Consider the following 13,470-nt stretch of genomic DNA (forward strand, 5'->3'; position numbering starts at 1 on the left):
TGTTATCAGTTTACTTCAGACTTCGTCGTGACAGGAAGTCATGAAACCTGGCTGTGATTCTCTCAGATTGGGACTGGTGCCCTGCTGTGATATTTGTAGGATTGTTTGTGCAGTCACATCGTCATCTGTTGGAGTGGGGGTTGTGTGATGTAACAGTCAGTATTTGTTAGAGGTAACAGAACATGACTCACTGTTCCTCTCAGAGCTATTAGTCTCCAAGCCTTGTCCCTAAAGTCATGATGTCTTGTGAATATTTAAGTCTCGATGAAAAGTAAGATGCCGAGCAGCAAATCAATGATGCAGTTTGGTAAAGTTATCCAAACCACATCTAGCAAGTTCATAAAGATTTATTTATACTCACACTTTTCATACATACATACTTTATTTATAATTTATACTCAAGAAAAAGTAAAAAGGGAATCACAATAAAATATTAAATATCAAATTAGCAGGACAGTGACAGTTTGAAGAAACTGATATCCAATTGATGAACTCCAGTTTCCATAAAGAAACAAGTCAAAGTGGTTGTACTTGTGGATAGCTTTAAGTCAAGATGCAGTGAGCTGACAGCGAGAATTAAGCCTCAGGAATGAAATCAATCTCTTTCTCCAATGTAGGAAACAGTGAGTATACACTTGATTGTAGTTCCTGAACCATTTCATTTCATTTTCTTTATTTATAAGGACAACACACAGCTTTTATGTAAATATTCCATTGTTAGCCATCTGGCTAATTTTCAGCTGAGGTGCTTTAGCAAGATGTTCAAAAACCAGTGAAGTGAAAAGTTAAGCAATAGCAGCATAGGACAACAGACAATGATATGTTCCACTGAAAGTTAGTAGATAGTAATATTGAATTATTCCCTTTTCTTTAGCTGAAGTCCAGAGTGAGATTGAGCGGATATTCGAACTGGCCCGGACGTTACAGCTGGTGGTTCTGGACGCCGACACCATCAACCACCCGTCACAGCTGGGGAAGACTTCCCTCGCTCCCATCATTGTCTACGTCAAGATCACCTCCCCCAAGGTGAGTAAAAAAAGAAAGTCACACCTGATGCAGCGATAAGGGAAAGAGAGAAACAAATGGAAATGTCCTGGATAAATACACTGTGGCAGAAACAAATGAAAACATCTGAGGCGCTGTTCTCTTTACTCTCACAGATCCATGAGTCAACTCCACTGGTTTATGAGTGTGCCTGGGTTGTTGATGCGTCTTGTCAGTGTTCATATTGTTTTCCTGTAACTGAGCTGCTCTCTAGCTGTGATTTTAAATACAGCATGTCAGACTTTACTGCTTGTTTGAAAGTGAGCGAATGCATGAGGGAACTGATTCATCACTCTGACCTTTAGTAAAAGTACCAATACAACAGCTCGGCGTTCTTACAGTAGAAGAAAATTTGCCCCTGTCACAGATGTATTATTATGAATTACATTATTGGATTGTTAATACTGATGCATCAATGTTTAAGTGGTTGAAGTGTAGCTAGTTTTAATTACTTTATATATCAGGCAGTTCAATCCAGTGGCTCTCAGCCTAAGAGATGTGTATTTTGTGCAGTTATGAAAACAGTGTTCACAGATGTGAGGATTGCCCACACAAAGCCTTAATTTAGTTTTGTCCAAAAAACGTCTATGACCTTGTTGCCTTCTCTTCTGTTTGCCTTCAGGTGCTGCAGCGGCTCATCAAGTCCAGAGGCAAGTCTCAGGCCAAACACCTCAATGTCCAGATGGTGGCAGCTGACAAGCTGGCTCAGTGTCCTCCTGTAAGTCTCCACAGAGGACCCAAATTATCACTGATTTGAATCCAGCATTTAAAATAACTTGGAATTTTGTCCTTTGGAAATGGTTTTGGCTCTGGGTTTTAGTTTTGTGCATATCTGAAGTCCGACTTTTTCTTTTCTTTTTTTTTTTTGAAAGCTTTATAATTCCTGCCTGTTCTATTTCTGCTCTTGTGTAATCTGCTTATTATTTTAGAAAATGAAGCAAGCACCCCAGGCTTGTGAAAGTGCAGGCTTAATTTAATTCAAATAGCGGTCCTTATCTTTAGGGAATTACAGTTTAAGGTTTTCTCAGAATTTATGCTGTATACTGTTAAATGTTTAATTGTGCGTTGTTTCTGACATGGTTTTGACATTTTTATGTGTCTATAAATCAGAATGATTTCTTTACAGATAGTTTTTTTTTTATTAATTGACAGCGCTTTCTTGTGTTGTTGACCTCATCGTGTCACCTTTCCATTTTATTTAACTTTGACTGCACCCTTTCCTTTCTCAGGAGATGTTTGACATCATCCTCGATGAGAACCAGCTGGAGGACGCATGTGAGCATATGGCCGATTACCTGGAGGCCTACTGGAAAAGCACCCACCCCACCAGCTGCAACCCGCCAAACCCACTGCTAACCAAGCTGCCCACAGCCACCCTGCCCTCCAGCCCAGCCCCGGTCTCCGGCGTGCAGGTATAGGTTCTGAGCAGTCTCGGCGGGCCAGTGGAGGCCAAAGAGTGGGTGGGGATACCTGTAGAAAAGTTGTGAAGATGGACAGATCAGGAAGTGATAGAGGCAGGAGAAAACCTACCGTAAACAAGATTTAGTGTCTGTCCCAACACTCACACTTATGGTATGTGTTCAACTGCCTCTTTGTGCGATATGTTTCCAGTAAACTTCATTATGGTAGGAAATGTGTGGAGGTTTATCAGAGCTCACACACTTGATTGATGAGGACATCCTGTGGTTCGTGCAAATACGTGACTCGAGTACGTGACTCACTCCGGCTGAGATGCTTTGTTAGTCTTTCTTAATTTCCACATAATGAACAATAAAACATACACTTTTACAGACATATGACAATATAAAAACACAGTTTGGGACTGAGAGTATTGATACAATCATACAGCAATTAAAGTGAGTCACAAAAAGACACATTATGTGTGTGTGGACTGAATGTGTCAGACATGGGACACGCCTGCGTACTGCTGGACGGTACATAGACGCAAAGCTGAAGGCAGCAAGTGTGGGTGTTAGGACAGAACCTTAGAGAAGATACAGAGATAGACAGGAAGTGGGATGGCAACACGCTTACGTGAAACCTTGCATTTAAAATACAACTAATTTCTATTTACTATTAAATGTGTCTCTTTAAAGTGTGTTATGCAGGATAGATTGTCATCTTCTATCATTGTGGTGTGATTTAATCATAGCAGCAACAAACAACACGACTATTGGTGTTTTCAGCTAATGTCACATGTACAAATGCTGTATAATCCCTCACCTCTGCCCTCTCTCCATCCACTGCCATCACAACGGGAAATGTAAGACTGAAAATGAGGAAAACCCTGATATTGATGAGGAGCAGGAGTGAGCTTGACGTGTTATTGCTTAGTGTGGTGAGATCTTCAGTTTAAAATTTGCCTCCTCCAGGACCACAGTCAACCTTCGATGGATGGTTGACAAGCACGTGTGTGTGTGTGTACAAGTGTGGCATTTTATGCTTTCAAGTTTTGTGTGAATTCAAGTGCATATGAACAATATGCACCAACATAAAAAAAGTTATAAACATCTTGGAAAAAAACAATAAGCAGCAGAATCAGAGAGAGTGAAGTGGATATTAGTCTGCATGAGTTTTGTTTGTGTGAGCTCGCAGTACATTTTCCAGGTTTGCATCCCAGCACTGACTGATGCATTTAATTAATCTCAGGGCAGCAGTGCCGAGCAGAAGGGAGATAAAGCGTTAGTGGAGAGAAAGGGCTCCAGAGAGGATCACCAGCACCATCACCACCATCACCACCACCACCACCAGAGCCAGGACCAGGCTGATGCCGATGCAGAGGCTGAGGGGGAGGGCAATGAGGAGGAGAGGCCCCTGAGGACAGAGTCCTCCAGGAGAGCCCAGCACATCCACCACCGTTCGTCTTCCACCAGAACTGAGCACCACAACCACCATCACCACCACCACCACCACAGCAGTCGAGCCAGGGGCCTCTCCCGGCAGGAGACTTTGGACTCTGAGACCCCGGAGAGCCGAGAAAGCAGGGAGAGCCGAGAGAGCAAGGACTCAGCTTATATTGAGCCGCGCGCTCAGCTCCTCCACCAGGAAGAGGAGGAGGACGAGGAGGACGAGGATCTAGGGGAGGGGCACCCCCAGCAGCAACAGCGTTATGAGCCGCTGCCCCACCGGGACCACAACCACCATCACCACCACCACCATCATCGCGGTGGGACTGACGAGGCCGGCCACAGCACGGGACACCACCGCTCTAAAGAGCGCGAACAGGACCATAACGAACGCAACAAGCAGCGCTCGCACCACCACCACCGGCCGGCACGTGACCACCACCATCACTACTACGACCGGGACAGAGACAGGGACCGAGAGGGGGAGGTGGCTCCCAAAAAGAGGGGTGATGCAGGGGAATGGGTCAGAGACTCCTACATCCACCAGTGACAGACCAAGTCCCTCCCGAAGCTCATTTGGATTCTCCTCTTAAAGACCATTCTGTTCTCCCATTGTGCTGCTATATACCCTGAAACCACAGCATCCTATTTATGTACACTTCCTTTGTAAATGCTGTTGCATCTTTTTCAATGGCAGGATTTTAATTACATAGATACAAATATAAATATATAAATATATAAATATATGTATGTGTGTATCTATGCATAGACGTTGTTTATGTGTGGATATGCATGAATATTCTCAAATATGCATATTTTAAACCTGTGTTTGATAAAGCATGACACAAAAGCAGAATTTTTTTTCTGTACTGAGCTGTGCTTTCTGTGATTAGCATTTTTTTTTATTATTATTGTTTTTAATTTTTAATTTTTTTTTTTTTTTTTGCTTGCTACCACTTGAATAATGTGTTCCTTCAGACTACTGCTAGGGTTGACTACAAGAGTTGACTAACCAAGTTAGTTTGATGCTGTATTTGCAGAGGTCTTTCCTTTAAAAGAATAGTTCAGCACTTTGGGAAATACATAAATAAACAAATAAATAAAACTAATGCAGTCTAATACAACAGCCGTGCAATAAATCCCCTCTTCATGAAGGTAGGATTTATTGAACAATCGTTGTATTAAGCTGCACTGGTTTTAGCTGGGTGTACCTAACAAACTGGCAACTGAGATCAGTAAGAGTCATATTTGTATGGTAAAAATTAAGCAAAGTCTAGCAGCTAGTTAGCTTAGCTTAGACTGGAAACAGGGGAAATAGTCTGACTCTGTCTGAAGGTTAAAGAACAAACCTACCAGCACCTCTAAAGCTCACTAATTTAAAGTTTAGATCTTATTTGTTTTTTGTCTGTACAAAAAGCCTAAAAACAATAAGTTAACGATGGTTTCATGGTGGAGTTTAACCTTAGATAACTTCAGCTACCTTTAAGGTAACCGGCTGCTTGACTGTAGCTTAATATTTAACAGACAGATCTTATAGTGGTGTCAGTCCTCAGCAACAAAGCTTGTAAATGTATTTCCCAAAGTGTCATACTAATACATAAATTTTATGTTCATCATTTATTGCTTAGGTCCCCCCTTTTTTTTTTAAATCTGCGTCCCAGGTTTTAGACATTTGATTTGAACATGTTTATGCCTCCTTTGAGGCGCACCTTAGTCATGCCTTACAAGACAAACGAGTTCTACAGTAACTTCCTCTCTTACATGCAGTACTGTTCTCTTTGTATGGGTCCAGAAACATTTTATAACATTGATACACCCTTTATTCTGCACTTTTACTGTTTCACATTGGTTTCATGTAAAAGCTCTTTGATATGACATTGCAACTTACTGTAGGTCTACTACCAAAACTCCACGAAGGTTCATCTTTTATTAAGTCTGACCCCTTTTCTAATGAATGTTGTTTAAGTCCCACTTTAATTCCCACTTCATAGTATACAGAATGTTAATTTTAAGATATTTCTTCAGTATGTTCCTCACTAAAAAAAAAAAAATTAAAAGATAAATTTGCAAAACAAATTCAATTTTAAATTTTAACCAGAGGAAAATGGTTAAGTTTTCAGTATTTTTTGCCATTGTCTCTCCCCTCCCCCCCCAAAAAAACTAATACAAAGGATCTGTTACATGCAAAGTGATGGTATTTGATGGTTTAAGAGGGTCCAACACCTGAACCTTAAGCTCAACAGTCTTCGATGTTGATCTCGTATTTTCAGTTTGAATTCATGATACTGAAAATCTGAATTGAGCTAAATTTGAGTCCAAGCCCCTCTGTTTACAAAACCACCAACCCCATCCCCTCACTTTCTCTGGTTTTGCCTGACAATTGTAATTATAAAAACTCCATTTCTATGCTACATTGGTAGCACTACAGATTTTTTAACAATGTACATGTGTATGTACATATAATGCATAAATATAAAGAATAAAGTTGGCAACAAAGGACTGCCATGGTGGGGGAGAGAAATTTGATGTGTGCTTTGTCAGAGGACCCAGACAGAGGAGGGAAGCTGTGTCTATAAATAGTCGTCTGAAAGTCTCCTGAAAAATTGAGGTAGACTCACCGGCCTGCCTCCTGAGTCATCATGACAACATCGACATGAATGACAATACCGAGGGGACGCATCCAAAATAGGAAGCCGCGTCTCCACACACACAAACGTAGACAACCAAGCACTCCCCGAGATGCAGCTGATTTAATCTTAGAATTTTAATGTTGTTAGACAGAGGGAAAATCCTCTCAACATTCAGTGCTGCAGTGAATGGAGCAGCCATTTTAATCAGCAGTCCACCACCACATACAGTGAACATACAACAAAATGCACAGACACAGTGAGGTGCAGGCTGTTGACACACAGAAAGTCATACAACATCAATATTCTCAGGACCAAGGACTGATCAGGGGTCTCTGTCAAAGTCCTTAAAATGCTGCATAACAAGCAAACGTAACAAATCACACTGTGTGCAGATTTAATGGTCACATATAATTCACTTTGCACTGAATAAATTAGTGGTAACACTTTAAGTCCCTCTATTGAATGTAAGCAGTACTTAAACATGTAAGAAAGGATTTATTACACACTAATGTAGCTGTCCTGTAAACAGCCATGTTTACATTGTTTGATATTATTGGAGACGTTATAACTTTTTACAAATATTGTGTGTTAATGAACACTTGAAATGTCCTCATTGCTGCTTATAACTACATTATAGTCAGTGGTGGAGCATAAATAAGTACATTTACTCAAGTGCAGTACTTAAGAATGAATTTGATGTACTTGTATTTTATATTTTATATTTTTAATCCACCAAAAATCAGAGGCAAATAATATAACCCACATTTATTTGACAGCTGCAGTTACAGTTCCTTTTCATATTAATATTTTAATACAAAATATTTAATATTTAATGTATATAATATGAGCCAGTGCTGTACTATTAATCTGCCCTGAATATCTAAAACTGGATCCACACTGACAAAATGTTCTTACATGTATTTCTTGATGATAACTTGACTTTTACTTTAGTGTCTGAAGACTTCCTCCACCACTGATTACAGTGTTACAAACCTTTTATTAAATGTTCACATGCTGTTTATAAATGCCAAACAGGTGGACCTGAAGTGTTACCACATTAGTGATGTGTATTGTAATTTGCATTCAGACCAATATTTCATCAGTGTAACCAGATAATGTGCGACTGCTTAGTATCTGATAGAAATGAAGAGACAAAAAAACTCATTTGAAATGTATTTTTATAGTGAAAACAATTCATGTTAAAAATCCCTGTTGTGACAGCACTGATTCAGACAGACAGGGTCAGACATCAGCATCATTTCTCTCTGACGAGCAGCAGATGTACTAATTAGAGCCCCTACTTGTCTCCACCACTGCTAAAAGACACTAAATTGTTAATACCTCTCATGACCTCTTTCTGCACGCTACTTCCTGATCCACGCTCCCACATCCAGCGAATCAGCTGTCACCATGGCAGCTGTGTCGTCACTGTTGTCATGGTAACGCTGGCACTGCTGCATTTGCCGATACTCATTCAGTCTCCATCCCCACGTGCCCCCACCCTCCCTCTCCATCTCTTCCCCTCTCTCTCTCTCTCTCTCTCCTGCCCTCGGTGTTTATAAAGCTTATCCCTATATGGCCCGCAGTTTTAGAGAGCAGCTGTTAAGAGGCAGATGCTGTAAACAGCACAGTGAGCGTCTCTGTCAACACTGGCCCGTCAAAGCACACAGAGTGTCGTAATATAAACACTATTGTTCCCGTCTGCAGTCTCGTGTGAGGGCTGTAAGAGAAAACATGCCCTCCGGTCAGGTTTTCAGGAACTTGGCAATAAAAAAGCCGATAGTGTCCCCGTCGGCTCTGCAGGGGAGGGGAGCTGTCGATTCTGTCTGGTCCCAGATCAGCTCAGGGCTGAACCTCTGGAGGAGGCGCAGCTGCTTAGGTGACAGGCCAGCTCCCAGCATGCCTTCTGCGCCAATGTGAGGCTCCTGAGAAAGACAAGAACGAGAACATGCATTGGTTGAAGTGTCTTTACATCTATGTTTATATTTGTGAGTCTGTGCACGTGGCTACAACACATTTACCTGCGGCTGAAGCGTGAGGCAGGGAAAGGTATCGAGGGCCCAGGCTACCTGCTCCTCATTCTCTGCCAGAGTCACTGTGCAGGTGCTGTACACCAAAACCCCGCCTTTCTTTAACAACCGCACCGCCTGCAACCACACCCAAAATCATAACCTTAATCAGACCTTTTATTAAAGCAGCTGTAATCGATATTTTTAAAAACACAATGTGAACGGAGGCGCTCGTAGTGATGAACCTACAGAAGATTATAACCTGAATTTGCAGCTCCTTTCAGCTTTAGGGAGATTTATAGTGAGTTTCAGCTCACTGTTTGGGCTTTCTGGCCTGAAACTTTATAGTTTTTACTTTCACAGCATCGATTTTGGACAAGCTCTACAAACCCTCTGTACACTGGCCTCGTTTTTCCAGAAGCTCAAATTATTTGAACTTGTTGATTAACTGGTCCAGGACCATGCAATAGATATAGTCGGTGACCAGATGGTGAACATAGTGGAGCCTTTAGCAGCTTAAAGACCAAGATATTTCCCTCAGGAGTGGGTAGAGAGTGAATATTGGACTTATTCATTCACTTATTCTGGTGGGCACAAAGGCCTCTCCACATGAACACTAACACTGCTCTTTAACTGCTGGATGTGTAAATTAGCAACTGCTAAGCAACAGGTTCACCTTTTAAAAGGTGATGACATGTCAATGTTGTGTTCACAACTTGTTTCTGCTGCCCTCAAGTGGCTCAACTCGTCCGATAATTCCAAGTCTGTCAGCGTGCGTTGTATACGAGCACTGACACATACCTTCCAGACAGGAGCCTTTTTCTTCAGCCTGCATGCTGAGTAACCTTGAGGAAATGCAGCTGGATGCTGATGGAGCACTATGTTTGACTGGGATAAATTACGCCCTCTGCACTGGACTCTATCTGTAGTAATCCATCCACGCGCTTTTCTCTTAATCTACATGTCTGTACATTCTTATCAGAAAGCAGCAGCTAGGAATATAAGAGCTACTACTGATGATGGTATCCTCTAAAGTATGGTGTCTTTTTTTTTTTTTTTCAAAAAACAAATTTTTAGCACAACTGAGTGCAGAATTGTGCAACACTTTAGTGTGTAAATCAGGATCAAAGATATGTTTTTTTAGTTTGCCTAGCTTTGGACAGACTTGTCAGGAAAACCCAGAGGAATCACTTCTGTAAATATCATTCTGAAGTAGATTTTCCCTTTAAGATGTGAATTAAATCTGTATTTAACTGTACTTTTAACTATCAAATGCTGCCACCTACTGACCAAAGTGAGTTACTATCACAAACACTCTTAAAGTAAGTGGTTGCCCTGACGTTTTAAATTTGTCAGAAGTGCTGAATCAACCTACAGCATGAAATAACTTGCGCTGCAGAGGCTGATAGGAGCAAATCTCCTTGAGGCTCCAGGTGCTGGCCATGTTAGGTCTCTGTCCGAGGCCACTACAGGGGGCATCCAACAGAACCCGGTCAAAACTCTCAGGAGGGAAGGGAGGTCCTGGGATACGCACAGGAACAGAAGTGTTATGTTTCTGCTGAGTCTTGGGATTAATCTCAGATAAATATTCACAGGCATCTCTCTACCTTCAGCTACGTGTGCTGCATCACTGCTCACAGCCTGAGTGCTGTTAAAGCAATACGCTTTGATGCTACGCAAATGCAACATTTGCGCATTTTGACGAATTCGATCGATCTTACTCCGGATCTTGTCCAAGGCCACAACTTCACCCTGTGTGAGACAGAAATCCATTAACTATACTCACAGAGCATCGTGCCTGCGGTTAGATGAGGACTTGTAAAATGGAGGAACTCTAATGCTCTAAATTATCCCATATGTTAATTTTGTAAACTAGATTCTCTGAATGTGCAGGAAAAATGAAATGAGATTTTAAAGGAAAACCCTGAAACCCTGGATTTTAACTACGACCCCTAGATCAGCTAACGTCTGCAGCAGACTATTCATTAATGGAATTCGTACCTGATCCCCCATCACTGCAGCGATGTGGCAGGTCTTCCCACCAGGTGCGGCACACATATCCAGGATACGTTCTCCAGGACAAGGCCCGAGCACATGCCCCACAACCACAGAGGGGAGGTTCTGCAGACACGGGAGTGATGTGTCTGCACATCTCAGCTCAACTATTCATCATTCTGACACTAATAGGTAGGAAATGCATCTAATTACTCTAATATAGATTTTAATAGAATAAATACCTGTAGGAACACCAGTTCAGGAAGAACACCATCAAAGGAAGGACTCTGGTAAAGCGGCTCTATCATCCGAACACCAATACCTCTAAAATAAGAGAAGACAGCGACTGAATAATTCTCCTTTTCTATTTTTAAACCACACAATAACCATGATTGGGGTTTTGTGTCATATTGTTATTTAATGTACTTTACAACACTATTCTTTTCATATTACACTGAAGCTCATTACGAAGTAGCACCAGAACAACATGCACGGCTGAATTTTGGCACAGTTTGCAGAGTCGTCTACTTACTTGGCAGGCTCATCCGTGCAAAAGATGCTGGAGCGGTCCATTTCAGCAACTCCATTTCCCACAAACACTTTCTTCCCCTGGAAGCTCGTGGCTCCTCGAGTGCACTTTCCCTCCAAGTCAGAGAAGACAGAGACTCGATCTCCAGCCTTCATGGCTATCAGCAAAAACATCATGTGCAGATTTCATGTTAGACAACCACACTCTGAAGTAACTGATAAACTCTGAGCTCAAGACATGACACCTCCAAGCTACAATGCATGCAACGTTTTTTTGGAGAATTTACGACTTTTTACGACATCTGTCTTTGACTCTTACACTTGGGGCTGGCGACGATCCCCGGGGCGAAGACATGAGCACCTCTCAGCACAGCGCTGCCACACTGAGCACCGACCGCCACCTCTGAGCTGAGCTGCTTCACACATCTGAGAACAGAAGAGAAAATGGGGCGTCATACACTTCTGAATCAGCCTCACTGGACAATCTTGGACTGTGACACAGCAGAGACGTTTTCAGGCTGTATGAACAACAGTTGTGGACACTAGAGATACAGCATATATTGGCATGCATGGACAATATTTCACAGCCTTTTTCAGCTTTTTTGGTCCATGTTTTACTGAATGTTGGCAGGTTCAAAAAGGCGAACACCACTTCAGTTCAAAACCATTTCTGCATTTTAAATGTGTGATCATTTTTTTTCTGTGGTCATTCCGCAGACGCTGCAATTTAAGGCTAAGTGCGTACACCACAGAGCAGATTCAGATTTGTCTGACGCTGTTCCAGCATTCCTCACATACCTCGGGCCATCAACAGGAAGGAGCAGCACATCTGGAATTCGCGGGTGAGGAAGAATCTGAAGGGAGACCTCCTCTGCTGATGAGCTGCACATCTGCTGCTTCAACAACAACAGCATACTGAATCATTATTTCTCTACTGACCATAGCTGCCACTGTGGGGCACCAACACATCTAAATGTATTAGTTTCCTTGCTCCGTCTTCTATTCTGCTGCGAGACAGACTCACCTTTTTCAGCTCTTCTCCTAACTTGTGTCTGATCTCCTCCAGGGAGGCGAGATGAGTGCTGGCCCGAACACATGTGTATGAAGGGGGGTGTGACAGACATGAGAGCAGCTTGTGGAAACGGCTTTCTGCCTCCTGATGACCCACTGCAGCTAACACCTGAACACAACAACAAAAGATTAAACGACAGAGAAGAGGACATTCAGTTTTATTAGGTACGTGTTGTACATATGATTCTCCAGAGGAGAACAATTAGTTCTAAGAAACATAAATTCTTACCTCCTTGTTCAAGAAGACGCTCTTAAGATAATCGGTCACTTCAGGCTTCAGAGAAATTCTTGGAAAAATGGACATTTCTCCTGCTCCTTTTTCTCCTGAAAAACATTCAGTCAATAACAGAAAAGTAAATAAATCATGACAGATGAACTGCATTAGAAGACTGAGACAGATCAGACAGAGATGTGGTCACAGTCTGAAGTTTAATGGATGAGGTGCATTAAAAAAAAATAATAATAATAACAATAACAATAATAACAATGCTGTGCCCACAGAACTCAAACTGGATCATAAATCATGCCTGATCTGGTGCTTGTCATTGAGTTTTACAGGGCTTTTATTATATCATTATTTGTAAATTGATAGTTATTTTTACATTATATGTGTTTTCTCCTATTTTGTGTATTGTATTGTTGAGTTTTGTGTGTTTTAGAGAACTATCATCATAATAATAACAATGCAATAAAGTACAAACAGTTAAGATTAAAATGAGTGGGAATTTTAGAGATGCAGCTGAAACCAACAAATGCAATAAAAGCACAAAATGAATACAGGTGTCTTTTCCCACCACTAAATAATATCTTCTAATAGACTAAACTGTCGAATCATTGTAAACCATCAGACCCATTAAACGTATCTACTTCTTATATTCATATTTAATATGTGGACTGTTACAGTCCATTCTACGTTTAATGACAGTATTAAGTCTATTTTAATAGTCTTTCGATACTCACGTTTAACTGCTCATGTATCTCCGTGTTATGGCATGGCCGTTGCTAGTACTTCCGTATACGTCACCACGGCTTGGTCACGTGACACCAGTAAGCTTACACCATTGACTGTATTTAGAAAGGATTTCAAGCACATGTATGACGTTTGTATTTATTTATTGATGTATTTATAGGCGGAAGTGAAAATTTGGCTTTAGTGTCACACTGACCATGTCCAACAAACAAACACGACACAAAGTAACTTCATACAGAAAATAAAAAAACATGAAAAACATTCTTTCTGTTTCCTTCAGATCTTACAAATAACACAAACTTTCTCATTTCCAGTTTTGTCATAAATTCAAATAAAACATGTTTTTGTTAACACATTCCTTTCCGACATCTTTCTTT

General features: G+C 41.3%; 2 protein-coding genes across 8 annotated transcripts in view; one reads left to right on the top strand and one right to left on the bottom strand.

The window, feature by feature from the left end:
- cacnb2a (calcium channel, voltage-dependent, beta 2a) overlaps positions 1–7,507 on the top strand; it is a 56,314-nt gene extending 48,807 nt beyond the window's left edge. For all 5 annotated transcript variants that reach the window (XM_041065372.1, XM_041065373.1, XM_041065376.1 and 2 more), the window contains 4 exons: positions 875–1,026; positions 1,667–1,762; positions 2,274–2,456; positions 3,694–7,507. In XM_041065372.1, the coding sequence (XP_040921306.1) occupies positions 875–1,026; positions 1,667–1,762; positions 2,274–2,456; positions 3,694–4,440 (1,178 nt within the window). In that variant the 3' untranslated portion in view covers positions 4,441–7,507. The remainder of the gene's footprint in view (positions 1–874; positions 1,027–1,666; positions 1,763–2,273; positions 2,457–3,693) is intronic.
- A 174-nt stretch (positions 7,508–7,681) lies between these two features.
- nsun6 (NOP2/Sun RNA methyltransferase 6) lies at positions 7,682–13,137 on the bottom strand. Of its 3 annotated transcripts, none has more exons than XM_041065379.1 (12): positions 13,084–13,137; positions 12,353–12,447; positions 12,077–12,232; positions 11,851–11,942; positions 11,372–11,478; positions 11,057–11,210; positions 10,767–10,848; positions 10,531–10,650; positions 10,137–10,281; positions 9,905–10,050; positions 8,542–8,667; positions 7,682–8,445 (listed from the first exon to the last, which is right to left on the bottom strand). In XM_041065379.1, the coding sequence occupies exons 2-12, from the start codon at positions 12,425–12,427 to the stop codon at positions 8,266–8,268; spliced, it is 1,383 nt and encodes a 460-aa protein (XP_040921313.1). In that variant the 5' UTR covers positions 12,428–12,447; positions 13,084–13,137; the 3' UTR covers positions 7,682–8,265. The 3 variants fall into 3 exon arrangements, with proteins under 3 accessions (XP_040921313.1, XP_040921312.1, XP_040921311.1); XM_041065378.1 differs by having other exon boundaries at positions 11,851–11,945; XM_041065377.1 differs by having other exon boundaries at positions 11,851–11,948.
- Between the last annotated feature and the right edge of the window lie 333 nt (positions 13,138–13,470).

This window comes from Toxotes jaculatrix, chromosome 20 (genome assembly GCF_017976425.1).
Source record: "Toxotes jaculatrix isolate fToxJac2 chromosome 20, fToxJac2.pri, whole genome shotgun sequence".
Lineage (NCBI taxonomy): Eukaryota > Metazoa > Chordata > Actinopteri > Toxotidae > Toxotes > Toxotes jaculatrix.

What these genes read in the sequence shown, in the direction of transcription:
- nsun6 (XM_041065377.1), bottom strand. Translation starts at nt 12,427, where the DNA reads ATGTCCATTTTTCCAAGAATTTCTCTGAAGCCTGAAGTGACCGATTAT. An exon ending in GCGTCTTCTTGAACAAGGAG is followed by an intron (nt 12,233 to 12,352) that starts GTAAGAATTTAT and finishes TGTTGTGTTCAG; the next exon opens with GTGTTAGCTGCAGTGGGTCA. An exon ending in GATCGTCGCCAGCCCCAAGT is followed by an intron (nt 11,211 to 11,371) that starts GTAAGAGTCAAA and finishes TTTTGCTGATAG; the next exon opens with CCATGAAGGCTGGAGATCGA.